The 15,142-nt window shown below is 47.7% G+C and overlaps 2 protein-coding genes across 2 annotated transcripts in view; both read left to right on the top strand.

Annotated features, from left to right (window-relative positions):
• CR1 (complement C3b/C4b receptor 1 (Knops blood group)) overlaps positions 1-5,923 on the top strand; it is a 297,719-nt gene extending 291,796 nt beyond the window's left edge. The window contains exons 94-95 of the mRNA XM_075909850.1: positions 3,560-3,641; positions 4,713-5,923. Coding sequence (XP_075765965.1) covers positions 3,560-3,626 — 67 coding nt within the window. The 3' untranslated portion in view covers positions 3,627-3,641; positions 4,713-5,923. The remainder of the gene's footprint in view (positions 1-3,559; positions 3,642-4,712) is intronic.
• Positions 5,924-7,561: 1,638 nt separating this feature from the next.
• The window catches only part of LOC102449348 (complement receptor type 1-like), a 73,738-nt gene continuing 66,157 nt past the window's right edge, over positions 7,562-15,142 (top strand). Inside the window, 3 exon segments of the mRNA XM_075909848.1 lie at positions 7,562-7,716; positions 8,928-9,110; positions 14,495-14,588. Of these exon segments, the coding sequence (XP_075765963.1) occupies positions 7,653-7,716; positions 8,928-9,110; positions 14,495-14,588 (341 nt within the window). The 5' untranslated portion in view covers positions 7,562-7,652.

The following is a 15,142-nucleotide window of genomic DNA, read 5'->3' as shown; positions in this document are numbered from 1 at the left end:
ATTAAAAAGGGGATAGAAAATATATTATTGCCTCTATATAAAACCATCTTGAATATTGAGTACAGATGTGGTCACCTTATCTCAAAAAAGGTATCTTAGCTTTGGAAAAGGTTCAGAAAAAGGCAACTAAAATGATTAGGGGTTTGGAACAGGTTGCATCTGAAGAGAGATTTAAAAAGACTTGGACTTTTCAGCTTAGAAAAGAGAAGACTAAGGGGGAATATGATAGAGGTCTATAAAATCATGACTGGTGTGGAAAAAGTGAATAAAGAAAAGTTATTTACCTGTTCCTATAACATAAGAACTAGGGGTTACCAAATGAAATTAATAGGCAGCAGGTTTAAAGCAAACAAAAGGAAGTTTCTTTATGCAGTGCACAGTCAACCTATAGAACTACTTGTCAGAGGCTGTTGTGAAGACTAGGACTGTAACAGGATTCAAAAAAGAGCTAGATAAAATTCATAAGAGGTTAGGACCATCAGTGACTATTAGCCAGGATGGGTAGGAATGGTGTCCCTAGCTTGTGTTTGTCAGAGGCTGGAAATGGATGACATTAGAGCTGTGGTCACTAACCTGTCGATTGCAAGGCATTTGGGCCTCCTCCATTTTCCCTCCTTCCCCAAGAAGTCCCACTACCTACCTCCAGCGACAATGGAGGTAGTGCTGGCTTCTTGCAGGGTGGAAGGAAGTCTGGCAGCTGCGCATCACTTCTGGGGTTTCAGGAAGTGCAGTGGCTGCTCCCTCTCCCCCAAATAGCAGCAAGGTACCACAACCCAGGTCTGTGGCATGCCGGGGACTTGCTGTGCTGGGGGGAGAGGGGGAAGGAGTACTGGGAGTAGGCGTGTGCCAGGGACTCTGTTCCCTGCTTCCACCAACACCTTGTTCCCTGCCCCCACTGGCAGCCTGTCCCCTGTCACAGAATCCTGTCCCCAGCACCCTTCTCCAGTACCATGTCCCCTGCTCTCACCAGCACAGTTGGGGCCATGTTAGTGAGGCTTTTGGGGGGGGGGGGGGTTGGAAGTGTTATTTTTTGCATCTCACTTGTGTGGCCCCAGCTGACTTTGCTGTGGGGCAGTGACCCCTGACTCAAAACAGGTTCCCCATCCTTCTCATAAATAAAGACAATGCTGAAACTTTTTGTTTGACATATTTTATTTAAAAATGAAGCCTGAACCAACAAATCCCTATTTGGCCCCAGTATCATAACACTCCTTCACCTCCCACCCCCAGACCCTAGATCTGAGCCTATCATACACTGGAACCCACTGTCCTGAGACTCTCACATATCCAAACTCCTGTACCTCCACATCCTGAGTCTTCTGCCACAACACTTCTGCACCATCCACACACAGCAAATCTGTGTCCTGAGCCCATCATACTCCCAGCCTCCCTGCCCTGAGCCCCTCATACATCTCAACCCAAACTCCTGCACCCTCACATCCAGAAACCTGTGGTTTGCTCAGTTCCCCAACCCTCCCCCTGACTCCAACATTCCCCAGCCTGGAGCCCACTCCTCAGAGGTATCCTGGAAAAAACTTTCATGTCCAGGACGCATTTGTTCTTCCGCTTTTTCTTTTTGGTGGAAGAGCAAACATGCATTTTCAGTAACCCCCATATTCCTTGTTCCACGTGGAATAAGGGGGCTTCAGAAAGAAGGGGGTTTTCTGACATTTGGTCCAGTCTAGACAGGCCAAATGTTTGAATAACCTCTTCCTACAGAAGAATCGGGGGTGAGGGGGAGAGGCAGTGTAGTCATACCCTGAGAGTGTATAAGGGCTGGGGAAGCAAGAGATGGAGAGGAGGAAAACAGAGAGGGTAGGGTTTCAAGGAAGGGGTGGGGGCCTTCGGGGTAGGATGGGGTGGTAGGTCTTGGCTTGTTCTGACATTTAAAAAGTGATCTTGGGTGTAAAAGGGTTGGAGACCACTGCTTAGAGAGATCACTTGATGATTATCTGTTCTGTTCACTCCCTCAGGGGCACCTGGCATTGGCCACTTTTGGCAGACAGGATGGGCTGGATGGACCTTTGGTCTGACCCAGTCTGGCTGTTCTTATGATATAAATAACGTGGTTCTCCCAGGTTTTGTTGGACTTTCTAGGAGTAGGCAGAGAACATTCTAAGTATGCATTTTGAGCCCTCAAATTTGAATTGCAGGGATAAGTGGTGTTTAAATTTTTTTTAAAGCTTTCCCCTCTTTTCTCCTGTTAAACAGTGGCCTTAATTGGTTTTAAACAAAGAGACTTACAGAATGCTGGAGGCATGATGAGACTCCTACTATAACTTTCTTAGTTCTCTACAGGCAGTCCCCGACTTACGCGGATCCGACTTATGTCGGATCCGCACTTACGAAGGGGGCTTTTCTCACCCCGGAGCTCACGGGCGGCGGGTCGCCGCCCGTATCCTCCGGGGCGAGAAAAGCTTCTCCCGGTCTCCCTGGTCTGCTGGGGGGGGGTCCAGCAAAGCCGCTGGACCCCCTCCCCCAGCAGACCAGGGGGACAGGAGCAAAGCTGCCCAGGCGGCGGCTTTGCTCGGGTGTCCCTGGTCTGCTGGGGGGGTCCAGCGGCTTTGCTGGAACCCCCCCCAACAGACCAGGGAGACAGGAGCAAAGCCGCTCAGGCGGCATCCCGCCGCCTGGGCGGCTTTGCTCGGGGGCAAAGGAGCAAAGCCACACGGGCGGCGGGGTCCCTCCGCCTGTGCGGCTTTGCTCGGGTCTCCCTGGTGTGCTGGGGGGGGACACCCCCCAGCACCCCAGGGAGACAGGAGCAAAGCCGCATGGGCAGCGGGGTCCCTCTGCCTGTGCAGCTTTGCTCAGGTCTCCCTGGTCTGCTGGGGGGGAGGGGGCGCAGCTAGTGCACCCCCCCCCCCCAGCAGACCAGGCTTTTGTTGCAGGACGCCTCGGGTAGAGCAGCTGGGGTGCTTCTGGGTTGGTCCTGTGGGAACCTACTGGGCAGTGCCCCAGCTGTTCTGTCCCAGGCTCCAGATTCAGCAGCTGTTGAAACTGATCAGGCTGATTCCAGGAAGCTGGGGGCAGAGCAACTCTGCCTCCGGCTTCCTGTAGTCAGCCCCGGTCAGTTTCAGTGGCAGCAGCTGAATCTGGAGCCAGTTCCTACTTACATACAAATTCAACTTAAGAACAAACCTATAGTCCCTATCTTGTACGTAACCCAGGGACTGCCTGTAGTTGCCAATAACTGATTTTCTAATATCATTGAGGCTGCTCTTATATGCAGCCAAACAGTATTGAAGTGGCATAAACCCTCTTTTTTTCTTACTTTGCATATTGCCTTTAAGTGAAGATTACTTTCCGTCACCCACACCATCCCTCTTAAATCAGAAGGCTTTGACATTAGAACCCTCCTTATATTTTGGCATTGTAAATGAATTAATCTTGGTGTTCTCTGTTACCAGTGAGACCTCAGATATCTTCAGATCAACTTTCCAAACCTCAACATAAAACTCTGAAATATTAGTTTTGAACCATGTGTTCTTTAACGCTCTTAACAGAAAACATTAGTTTTCCTTTGAAAGTTAAACTTTTCTTTTTTGTCTCCACCATTCAGCTCTTACTATACATTTGCGAACAAGAATGAAACTACTATGATCCCCATGGCTGCAGAAAATACTTGATTTGCACCATAGCAGGTAAGGGCATTATTTTACTTCAACATACAAGTGTCAGAGTTGTGGTGAATTATGTCAGTTCTCACTCTAATGCAGTGATACTCAGAATAAGGCTTGAGAGCAGCAAGTGGCTCTTGAGTGGTCCTTTATGCCCAGGAAAGTTATTAACCAATCAGAGTGGCTTTTCTGTGTTACCCTATTATTAATTTGCAGTAAGTTACTGCATGTTTTGAGAAGAATAATTTCTCTACAACTGTGGCTCCTTTGGGTAAGGTTGATTGCTTATTTGGCTTCTGAACCACAGAGGTCTGAGCATCACTGCTATAATGCAAACTTACTGTGTGCTGAGTGGAAAATGACTTCTCTTCTTTTACCTGAGTTGCTTGAATGTAAACAATGTTTGTTGTAATCCCAAACACTTCTGGTTTCGCTATAAACAACAGCTTAGCCAACAAGCAGATCTACCTCTTTCAGATGCTGGAACACATCAGGTCCAAAACATTATTTGCATATGTTTCCATCTAGTACAAAGGAAGATGGAAATCATGGGTCAGATGTTCTCTACCCTGGAAACCATGTTTTGTTGGTATCGTTTTGGGGAAACCTTTGAAACCATAGTTTGTTTGCTCTCTGTACAACTTCTAACCTGTAAATTCTTATACTAACAAGAATAAGACTCAAAGAATTTTTGGTCTCTGTGCTTAAATGCGTAGCTGTGGTTATACTTAGTACAGATTAATTTACATCTAGTTCTGTGTCTGTAACCATCCAGAATGTAAACCAGTTTTTGCTGGTGTTGCTTCTCTTCAGAATGTTGAGATTTAACATAATGATTTCCAACAGCTATCTGCCTTTAGACTTCAGATAGACTTATCTCATGTATGTGCATTATACAGTAATAAATACAATCTGTCATGAACAAGTTTACAATGTGCTAATTTATTCCTTCTGAGAATCTTTCCCTATGAAATAAAAAAGTAATCTTTTGGACATTTACACCAATGTATAATAAAAATGAAATAAAATCTTAATAAATATTTGTAGGTGGAAAAGCCCTATTTTGGTTTAATATTGGTATACCCTTTTTTGCAGGCAGGAAACTGTTTCTCCTCATGACTATGCATTTTGCTTCTTTGTGTGGAGAACATGAAAACATTTTCACCTTTTTGTGGGTATTTTACATTCTTGCAATGAAGTTTTTGAGGGGAAAAAGCAAAGTCATGACCGTTGAAGTTGTTACTGCAGCTGCTTCCATTAGATCCTTTATAACAAGTTTAATTCATCAAGTTCAACTTTAACAAGTACCAGATTGTAGCTTTTGGACTGTCCTCCTTTCTGCCCTCATGCTGTATGTCCATGAAAATGCGTTGCCTGCAGATTTCTGAAGTGAACAAGACACACTGCAGTATCAAGGATGCTTACTCCTCAGATTATGCACTGGCCTTTTTTCTCTTTTATGGAACTTCTTGACCCTGAAGAGTTGACTAAGGAACCTGCCACTTGGAAGATATGAATAAAAGTGCTGCTAAGCCTAACTTGATTAGAAACTTCAAGAACAAGATCCTGAAATTCCTCCTGAGCTTGGTTCATTGATTGCCATAGATATCATCTTGAAAACTTTGTGTGTGAAAGGAGCCTTTAATTTTTGAAGACTTTGCTGGATTAAAAAAGGGCTTCATGAATACCATCCCTAGCACTTTGGTTTACTTGGTGTTCAGAGACACAGCACTTGATATCGCTTGTACTATAATTGAGGGACAATCAGTTTTTACAACCCTTTTATCTTCAGAGGGGTTACAAATTACTGACTAGGATGAAATTTTGCCTTCATTATTTATTTTTTCCTCTTTTAGATCGCTTTATTTAAAAATTACTTCACGGGTCTGAAATTACCAAAATCTTTGTTTAAAGTTTTATCTGACATTTATAATATATTGCTAACAGGAGAGAGTAAATATTTTGTTTAGAAAAGAGATTTCTGAATGTATAGCAACACATTTTAAAATCAATCTTTAAGTTTGTGATGCAGAAATTGATGTCTTTATTTTTGGAGATCTTGCCCTATTTTTGTAGAGTGGTTACTATGCTGAACTTCTGAGGTTCACTATTGAAAAGAGCCTGCATACAAAAAAGCAAATACTTCTCTCAAACCAGGTAAAGGGACTGATTTTGCAGGTTTGTAATGTAATATAATATACACTGGTTGAAGGCATTTGTGAATTCCAGCTGCAGCTTAATGTTGTGGCTACTTCCAAAGAATGTGCACTGTTACATAAAACAATAAAGGCCTCTAAAATACATAATTTTTCAAGTACTTGGATTCACTTAAGATCTTACTCTTCTTGTTTACACAGTGCTTTATGTTGATTGATTTTTTTTGGTAAGTAAAGTAACAAGTCTCTATGCGGAGGAGCTTGCAGATTAAGAAGTGCTGCAGAGAAATGTCATTGGGAAAGGGGGTGTCTCTAGATCAGGGATGGGGAACCTTTTTTGTGTTGGGCCACTGACCCACAAAAAAAATCAGTTGGGAGCCACACACAAGTGAAAAGAGAAAAATCTACAAACCCCATAGACCCTGAGAGCAGGAAAAAAGACATCCCGCTCCCCTTGTGCTCCATCTCCATAGCAGGAGGAGAACACTTCAGAGTTTACCTCCAGGGCCAGATGAAATTCCGAGGGCTAGAGCTAAAGGATATTTGAAGGCACCCCTAAAGGCAAAAATGAGGTGTTTAGTATGTGAAATGGAATTGCCAGGGAGCAAGGTGAGTGTGCATGATCTAGGGAAGAGATGGGGTGTGGGAAGTGGCAGGAGATTGGGGCATCTACCTGGGTGGGAGGTACAGATGGCACTGTCCCATATCACTCACTTTGGCTGTTATTTCCAGCCTCATAAGAGAGGCTGGAGCTAGCAAGTGAGCCCACTGTGTGTGGCATGAGTATGTGGGGGGGGGGGGGGTAGGGCACAGGAGTTAGGGCAGAGGCTTGGGAATGTGAAGGATACAGAAGTTAAGGTTGGGAGGGTGAGGAGGGGGGCTCATGGCAGGTGTGTGTGGGGGGGAGGTAGGAGTCAGGTTAGGGAGTGGGAGGGCTGGCACAGCACCCCACTTCTCCCCAGAGCTGGCAGTATATAGGTGTGTGTGGGGAGGGGGAAGGCCAACTCTCCATACAGTGAGTATAACTTTTATCACACACCTTCCTTTCCTTGCATGGGAATTGTATGCACATCACCAAGTCTTAGCACAACATCCCTATCCCTCCCCAACTTGGCTTTCTGTGTAGATGAGGAAGCTGCATGCCAGTGTGGCAGCTAGGCTTAGCAGATAGGTTTGGAAAAAATACTGGACGCACTTGATGGGGGGAGGGGAGTAGCACATCCAAGGGAGATTGGAGGGTGGGGACGGTGTGGCTGGCCTGGGGCAATCGGGAGGAGAACTGGCCGCTAGGAAGCAGGGGTGGCTGGGAGGGGTCGGGGGAAGCAAGGGTGGGGGGAGAGAATGGGCCGGCAGGGAGCAGGACTGATCCGGGCACATGCAGATCCCGGGGCGCTGTCAGGCCGGTGCCCGGTCCCGGCGAAGCACAGTGATTCCGCCTGCAGCTCCACAAGGCGCTCAGGAGCGGGGCCGGGGCTTCTCCTCCCCAAGCGTCAGACCCACGCAGCCAGGGCTCCCAGCGCCTCCCCCGCCCGCCTGGCGGAGAAACAGGAAATGCCATGTCCGGTATTTTCTGCAATTGCAGCGCGAGGGCCCGAAAGCGGCCCCCGGCTCCCCTACGCGGCCCAGCGAACAGCTCGGGGCCGGGCGCACCCGCAGCGCTGCTGCCTGCCTGGCGGGTTCCCGGCCGCGCCCCGTGCCCGGAGCGCTGAGCGCCGGCTCTAACGCGCACGCGCGGGGACGGGCGGGCGTCCGGCCCCCTCCCCCCCTGCGGCTCTCGAGGGGGCGGGGCACCCGACACGCCCATCCGGCGGCTCTTCCGGCCGCGCAGGCGCAGTGAGCGGCGGGACTTTGGCCGCGGCCGGAGGAGTCGCTCTGCGTCATGGGGCTGCTCGGGCCGATCTGGGCGTTGCTGGCGCTCGCGCTGCTTCCCGTGGGAGCGCGAGGTGAGTGTGGCGGGTGACCCCCCCCCCCCCGTTTTCCCGGGGTCCTTCCCCCTTCCTGTCTGTAGCCCCGCCCCCATTCCCCGACTGGCCGCCCGGGGTGCGCCGAGCGGGGCGGGGGCGCCGCGTTCACACGGAGACCCGCCCCCGGCAGGAGCCTCTCCGGAGCGGGCGGGGCCCCGGGCGGCAGCAGGCGCGGCGAGCGACTCCCCCCTGTGGGGCGCGGGCTCTGTGCCTGCCCCGCCCCCTCCTCGAGAGGGCCCAGAAAGGGGGAGAGCGAGATGCTGGTCACTGCTAACTGGGCGTGTTAGATATCGGGTAACTTACTAGTCGTGTAACCGCGTGAAATGTTGGTAGGTACACGACTATTCAGTAATCCCAGAGGTGGGCCTGGCAGCTCCGTGCCACCCCCGCTCCTGCCTCAGTATCAGTTTAAAAACCAGCTCTCCTCACAGACCAGCTGCCTGCCGCCCCACGCTACTGCCTCTGTTTCGGCAGCAACAGTGCGGGGTGGCAGCAGCTCCTGTGTGTGGGGAATCCAAGCTCCCCACAGACAGAAGCTGTGCCACAGGATGTGAAGCACCCTCTGTCCATGGGGAGCTCAGACTCCCCACTGACAGGGGCTGATACCGCTGCAGACAGAGCTTGTATTGGAAGAGGTAGATCACTCAAAGAAGAAAAATCAGCTATGTGTTTGTGTAACTGGTATTCTTCAAGACATGCTGCTCGTGTCCATTCAACATTCTTTCTTCCTTCCCCACTGTCAGGATTTCCTGCAAGAAGGAAATGAGGGTGGAAGGGACCTAGAGATGCCCTACATTGTGCTGCATATCCATGCCACTCGAGGGGGCACCTGAGTCAGTTCCTCTACAGATCCTTCTAAGGGAAAATCTGGCATGGGTGCATGTGGCAGGTACATACACCTATATTGAATGGGCATGAGCAACACATCTTGTAGAAAACCTCTTATGGAAATAGGTCTTTTACCATACATGCTCAAGGTGATGTACCTGTGGTAAATAATATACAATTTTAATATTTTGCAGTTTTGTATCCAGCCCATTCAATAAATTAGATTCGAGGCTCTAATGAAAACAAGAAATTTCAGATTGTTCCCATTTGTGGCTTCTGAAACAAAATTCTTATTTTTGAGAAGGTTACTGAATACCTTTCAGAGTTAATGTTTTCCCTTCCTTATCTGTGTCTTTTGCTAGGTGATTGTGGTGTGCCTCCAAGATTCAGTTTTGCTGAGCTGCGTAAGGTAGTGAACGATTCTTCTGTTGGGACTAAACTGAGATACTACTGTCGCTCAGGATACACGCATAATGAAGGAAAGAGTCCTTATGTTACATGTACTGAAAATTCAACATGGTCAGCAGACCCTGAGTTTTGTGTAGGTGAGTATAGTTATTGCATTCCCATTTCAATTGATGTACAAGCCATCTTAACACAGTTAGGAGACTCTCTTGTATTGGGCAAGTGGTTCACAATTCAACACTGGTATCCATAAACATTTTGTAGGCAGTTCATTGTTTCTATTAGTAATAGACTTCTTTTTTTAAAAAAAAGCACAGAACTTCACAGCAAGTTAAATACAATTTTGTTTTTAATTTCAGCCTTCTGCTCTGACAAATCTCAAGTAGGATTAAGCAAGTTGTTATATTACCCAAAAACAAGGAAGAAATGTGGTAAAGGTGTTGAATAGCTAAGCTTTAACACTTTGTGGTTTCTCTAATCATCTTGATTCTCACGATGTCACATCTTTTAACTTCTTTAAAGTGGGTGCTACAGAACACTGGACAATTACAGCTTGCTGCAGTTTAATTAATAGTGTTCATAGTATTTCCTGTTTGGTAGTATAGAAAGCATCACAAATACAGTAGACTTCCAATAATCCGACACTTTTAGGACGTAGGTGGTAACGGATTATCGGATATGCCAGAGTATCGGGAGGTCCTGGTACAGCTGCAGGTCTTAACAGCTGGCTGGGACCCAATCTCCCTCCACCTCCCCTCTCCTTTCCCCCGAGCTGAAGCAAAAGGCTCTTCTCCATGCTGTAACCCAATCCCACTCCTTCCCTTCCCCCCCATCTTACGTTTGTTCTGGGTATAGCCGGCATGTGTGCTGAGCGGCCGGCTTTTTAATCAGTTGGGTGGGAGCGCTTGACATTTTGATGCCAGAGTATCGGGAGTGCCGGACAATTGGGTGCCGGACTCTTGGAGTTTTACTGTACTTCAATAGAGTAAAACTCGTTGGTGTGGTAAGTGTGTGTCTTTTTTGAAAAATTGTAGTTGTTCTGTCCCTACATTTCGCCCTACTAAGTTCACTGTGCTAAAGATAAATCCACTATGGAATAATAGTTGTTTTACTATTGTTTTACCAGCTGGGAGGGTGGGGCCACAATTGGCGCTGGGAGCCTGTGGTTGTGTGCAGAAGACGGGAGTGGCTGGGAGCCCCAGCCGCTTCCTCCACCCCTGCCAGGCTTCTGTACGTGACCAGAGGCTCCAAGCGCCGATCGTGCCCCGCTTCCTAACAACTCTCTCACCCCCGCCAGGCTTCCGTCCAGCACCCAGCTGAAAAAACAGAAAATACCAGACATTACACATGTCTGGTATTTTTTTTACCTGACAGATGGCGCCAAAACTGGACTGTCCGATAGAATACCGGACAGCTGGCAACCCTAGAATTCAAGCCCATTTTGTCTTGTGTTATCCTCAGTGGTTAAGAAGAGTAGGTTATTTCTGATGTCCCTCCTCCTTGTAACAAACTTTTATGTACTTGAGAACTTATGTCCCCTCTCACTCTTTTCTAGACTAAGCAAAACCAGTTTTTGCAGTCTTCCCTCATAGGTCATTTTCTAGACTTTTAGTCATTTTTGTTGCTCTTCTCTAGACTTTCTCCTGTGTCTCCACATCTTTCTTGAAATGTGGCACCCAGACCTGGATGCAGTACTCCAGTTGAGGCCTAATCAGCATGGATTACAGCAGAAGAATAACTTGTCATGTCTTGCTTACAACACTTCTGCCCAAATATCCTAAAGTGATGTTCGGTTTTTGGAACAATGTCACAGTGTTGACACACATTTTGTTTGTCGTCCACTGTGACCCTGGCGTCCCTTTCTTCAGTATCTTGAAATTATTGTGCCTGGGAGTGAGAGCATGTTAACTAGTGTATAGTTACCTACCTCATTGTGCTTACCCTTTTTAATACTGGTACAAGATCAGCATTTTTCTATTCTTCTAGAATTTCCTGGTACAGGAAATTCTCTGGTCCAGCAACACGTGTGGTCTGAGGTGTGGTGAGTCATAGTGGCGTGAGAGCAATCCAGGAGGGGATGGGCTGAAGTAGTGGGATGGGGCAGAGACTGGCACTGGCAGCAGCCTCTAGCAACCCTCAGTAGTGGGGCTGGAGCAAGCAGCAGCCCCTGGTAGCTCCCAATAGCCCATAGCGCGGGGACCAGATCAGGGCAGCCTCTGGCAGTGCAGGATTGGGCCAATGACATCCGTGGCAGCACAGGGCTGGACCCAGAGCTCATGGCAGCAGGATCAGGAGTGGGACTGGCGTCATCCCCAATAACACATGGCAGCATGGGGCTGGAGCCCTGGACAGCCTACAGAAAGTTCAGGTTGCCACAGGGCTGGGTCAAGAGACTTGGCAGCGCTGGGCCAGAACCTGTGATAGCCTGCGGCAGTGCGGGCTGCTGGAGCCAGACATGCAGCCTGGCAGGCAGTCTGGCTGGGGTAGCAGCAGCAGGGCTAGCAACCCAACAGGCAGCTCAGCAGGAACTGAAGACAGTCCCCTCTACCTCCCACCTGCCAGAGTCAACCTCTGGGAGCTGCATCATGGAGCCTTCTCTAGTCCAGGAAATTGCTGGTTCAGGACTGGTCAGGTCCTGAGGGTGCCGGATAAGAGATGTCCAGGCTGTGTTCTAAAGATTTGTTTGGCCAGTCTTTTAGGATACTTGAAAAGTTTGGGATAACTTGCATCCATTTTAACAATGTTTATTCCCAGGAGATGTAGGTGAACTTGCTCCTTGATTACTAATAGACATGAACATGTTTCATCATCTCACGCAATGAGACAATATTGGCACGCTTCTGTCCAAATACAAAACAGAGATATTAACTGATCGCTTCTGCCTTGTCTGCATGAGAATTAAATATTTTACCATCTCTAGCATATGTTTTACCATTACGCACTGTGGTATCCTCATTGTATAATCCAGACTATTGAGAATCTGTCAGTCTTACCCTCTAACCAGGGGAACTCTTTACAGTGCTTTGTTGCTGTAGCCTCCATTCTGGACTGCTCACAAACAGCCTTCAGCCTTCAGGTCACTCTCAGTTAAGTGTCAGTGTTTGCTACAGCCAGCCAGTCACACGTTGGCTCTCACCAGCCTCAGTGACTAACACACTTCTCGTCTGTATGTTTTGGGGGTCCTCCCCACCCACCCACTCCAGAAATGTGGCAGTCTCCTGGACAATCCAAATTCACACAGAGCCCATATTTTTTGTCACCCAAAAAGAGATTCATTAACACTTCAATTTAAACACACTGGATTAGATCAAACAAGTGTAAAAGCTACAAAGAGATTTTAAGTGAATACAAGTACCGAGGCATAAGTCAGAAATGGTTACAAGAGAAATCAAGATAAAGCTCAGCTGGTGCCCAAGTTAACCAACTGTGGTAAGAAAAACTTCATTTTGAATTCACCACATGCTCTCAGCAGTCTTAGGTGGACGTTCCCTTTTTCAGCTTAATGGCTGCTTCCTTTGTCCCTTCTAATGCAGTGATTCGCTGGGCGCAGGGAGAGGGAGCTACGATGGTTTCTAGTGTTTGTCCCTCCCTTTAAAAGTGCCATTTCTAACCCCTGGGAAAACATTCCTAGGAGGTATGTTAATGGTTAACTGGAGGAGCCTGGAGCAGCCCACCCACCCTCTGCAGGCTGAGATCAGCTTGAGCCCTGTGGGGCCCTCTGCGGATGGTGGTGGGCCTGGCTCTGGCACTGCATGGGCAGTGCCACTCAGGGGCTGTTCCAGCCAGCCCAGATGGCAGCAGGCCCAGGCCCAGTGCTCTCTGACTGTGGCGGAGAGGTGACTCCAGTCCGCCCACTCCATTTTAACTACTTAAACTTAATGATTTAGCAGGATTTCATATCCCTAATTCCCAGCTGACTATTCGATTAGTCGATAAGGATGCCTCTGCCTTTGAAGTGTAGCAGCGGTCCCCTTCTCCCTTCTCTCTCCCCCTGCCACTTGCTGCCTTGTTTGAGAGGCAGCAAGGGGGGATGAGCAACTAGTTGACTAATGTGGGATGTATACCCGGCGTACAAGACGACCCCCGATTTTTGGGGAATGTTTTTTAACATCAGAGGTCGTCTTGTACGCCGGAATATACGGTAAGCTACAAAGAGATTTTAAGTGAATACAAGTACCGAGGCATAAGTCAGAAATGGTTACAAGAGAAATCAAGATAAAGCTCAGCTGGTGCCCAAGTTAACCAACTGTGGTAAGAAAAACTTCATTTTGAATTCACCACATGCTCTCAGCAGTCTTAGGTGGACGTTCCCTTTTTCAGCTTAATGGCTGCTTCTTTTGTCCCTTCTAATGCAGTGATTCGCTGGGCACAGGGAGAGGGAGCTGCGATTGCTTCTAGTGTTTGTTCCTCTCTTTAATAGTGTCATTTCTACCCCTGGGAAAACATTCCTAGGAGGTATGTTAATGGTTAACTGTAGGAGACTGGTGCAGCCCACCCACCCTCTGCAGGCCGGGATCTGCTCCAGCCCTCGTGGGGCCCTCTGTGGATGGCAAGGGGTCTGGGCCCAGCGCTCCACGGATAGGGCCTCTCAGGGACTGCTCCAGCAGCAGGCGCGGTCCAGCGCAGTCTGACATTGGTGGAGCGGTGACTCCCGTCCGCCCACTCCATTTAACCACTTAAACTTAATGTTTTAACAGGATTTTACATCCCAATTCCCAGCTGACATTCTGGAGACAGTGAATGGGGAAAGATTTTTTCTATGGCTTTTTCTCACTTTTTTGTTTTTTGATTTTTGACTGTTACTGCTTAATGGCAAATAAAGCAGAGCAGAGATTCCTTGAAGGGAGACTGTTTTGCCAATTTCTGCTGTGGTTTGCAATGTTATATAGATTACTTTTATACATTTGCTTAGGGCATTGCCACACATTTTAGCAGGAAGATATTCACCAGTAAATTATCAACTTTTAGATGATCTCCCACAAGGCATACTTTGTAAAACGATCATTATAGCACTCTTTGGAGTGTGAATACAGATGTATTGTATTCTTCCAAGATGTCTGATTAGGGATGTTGAATTTAGATTAATTGGCTAATTCAGTAGTCGATGGAATTTTCATCGACTATTTGATTAGTTGGTAAGGATGCCTCCGCCTTTGAGGTATAGCAACGGACCCTCTCAACCCCACCCGCCCGCCTTGTTCTGATAGAAGCAGCAAGGGGGATGAGCCACTAGTTGACTAATATGTCCGCTATCCGATAAGAGGTTGCTCATCGGCTAATCGACTAGTTGTTCACACCCTTATTTCTTATTGTTCTTAATTAACCTTAAATCTTCTCTTTATCTGTAAACATCCAGTTGTGACTTTTTCATTCATGTCTTCAGCTTTTGGTGCTGAGACCGTTGTCTTTGATTTGCCATGGTATTCACTACGTTAAGAGTTGCAAGTCAGCATATCTTCCCCCCCCCTTTTTTTTCCTCTTAAGATAATGGGTTAACGCTAGTACTACTCTTGTTCTCTTCTAGGAAAACCATGTAGACCATTAGAAGTAGAAAACGGCAGAGTTGAATTCATCAATCTCCAGTTTGGTGCAACAGTCAGCTTCTCCTGTGATGACGGGTGAGTGCCAAATTGGTGATTTTGGCTGATTAACAGAGCCTAGAGTTGTGTGAAACTGCTGATGTCTGGTAAAACGAGGCTAGAAAGCCTACTTTAACAGCAAGAGTATAAGTGGGTGCTGTGCCATGAATCTGTAGCTATGGGCTGAGTCCTGGTGAAGAATTACAGCTGTGACTTTTTTTTTTGCCAATGGAGTAAAAGAAGGGAGCCATCCAGCTACAGCTGTCATTCAGTGGGAGATGGGAAGCTTAGCTTGCTCAGGCTCTTTTGAAAATCCTAACCTAGAGGCCTCAGGAGACCATCCAGCAGATGTGAGGTCATGAGAGAGTGAGTGTCCCACCTCAGGGGTTATGCGGTGCTCACTGACTCGTGCCATCTCTCCCTTGTTGCAGAGCTTTCTGTCTGGGAGCTAGTGGCTGAATGTTTCCCGTATGAGGTAGCACCAGGTAGAAGCAGATGTCTTCCTGCTCCATGAATTCAAATCTTTATCCCTCCATTATAGATGTCAGTATTAGCAGGGCTCGCCGAGTGGCAGTGAGCCCTGCTCGCCAGCC

The sequence above is a fragment of the Pelodiscus sinensis genome, chromosome 27 (genome assembly GCF_049634645.1).
Source record: "Pelodiscus sinensis isolate JC-2024 chromosome 27, ASM4963464v1, whole genome shotgun sequence".
NCBI lineage: Eukaryota > Metazoa > Chordata > Testudines > Trionychidae > Pelodiscus > Pelodiscus sinensis.
This window is presented reverse-complemented; position numbering and strand designations above follow the sequence as displayed.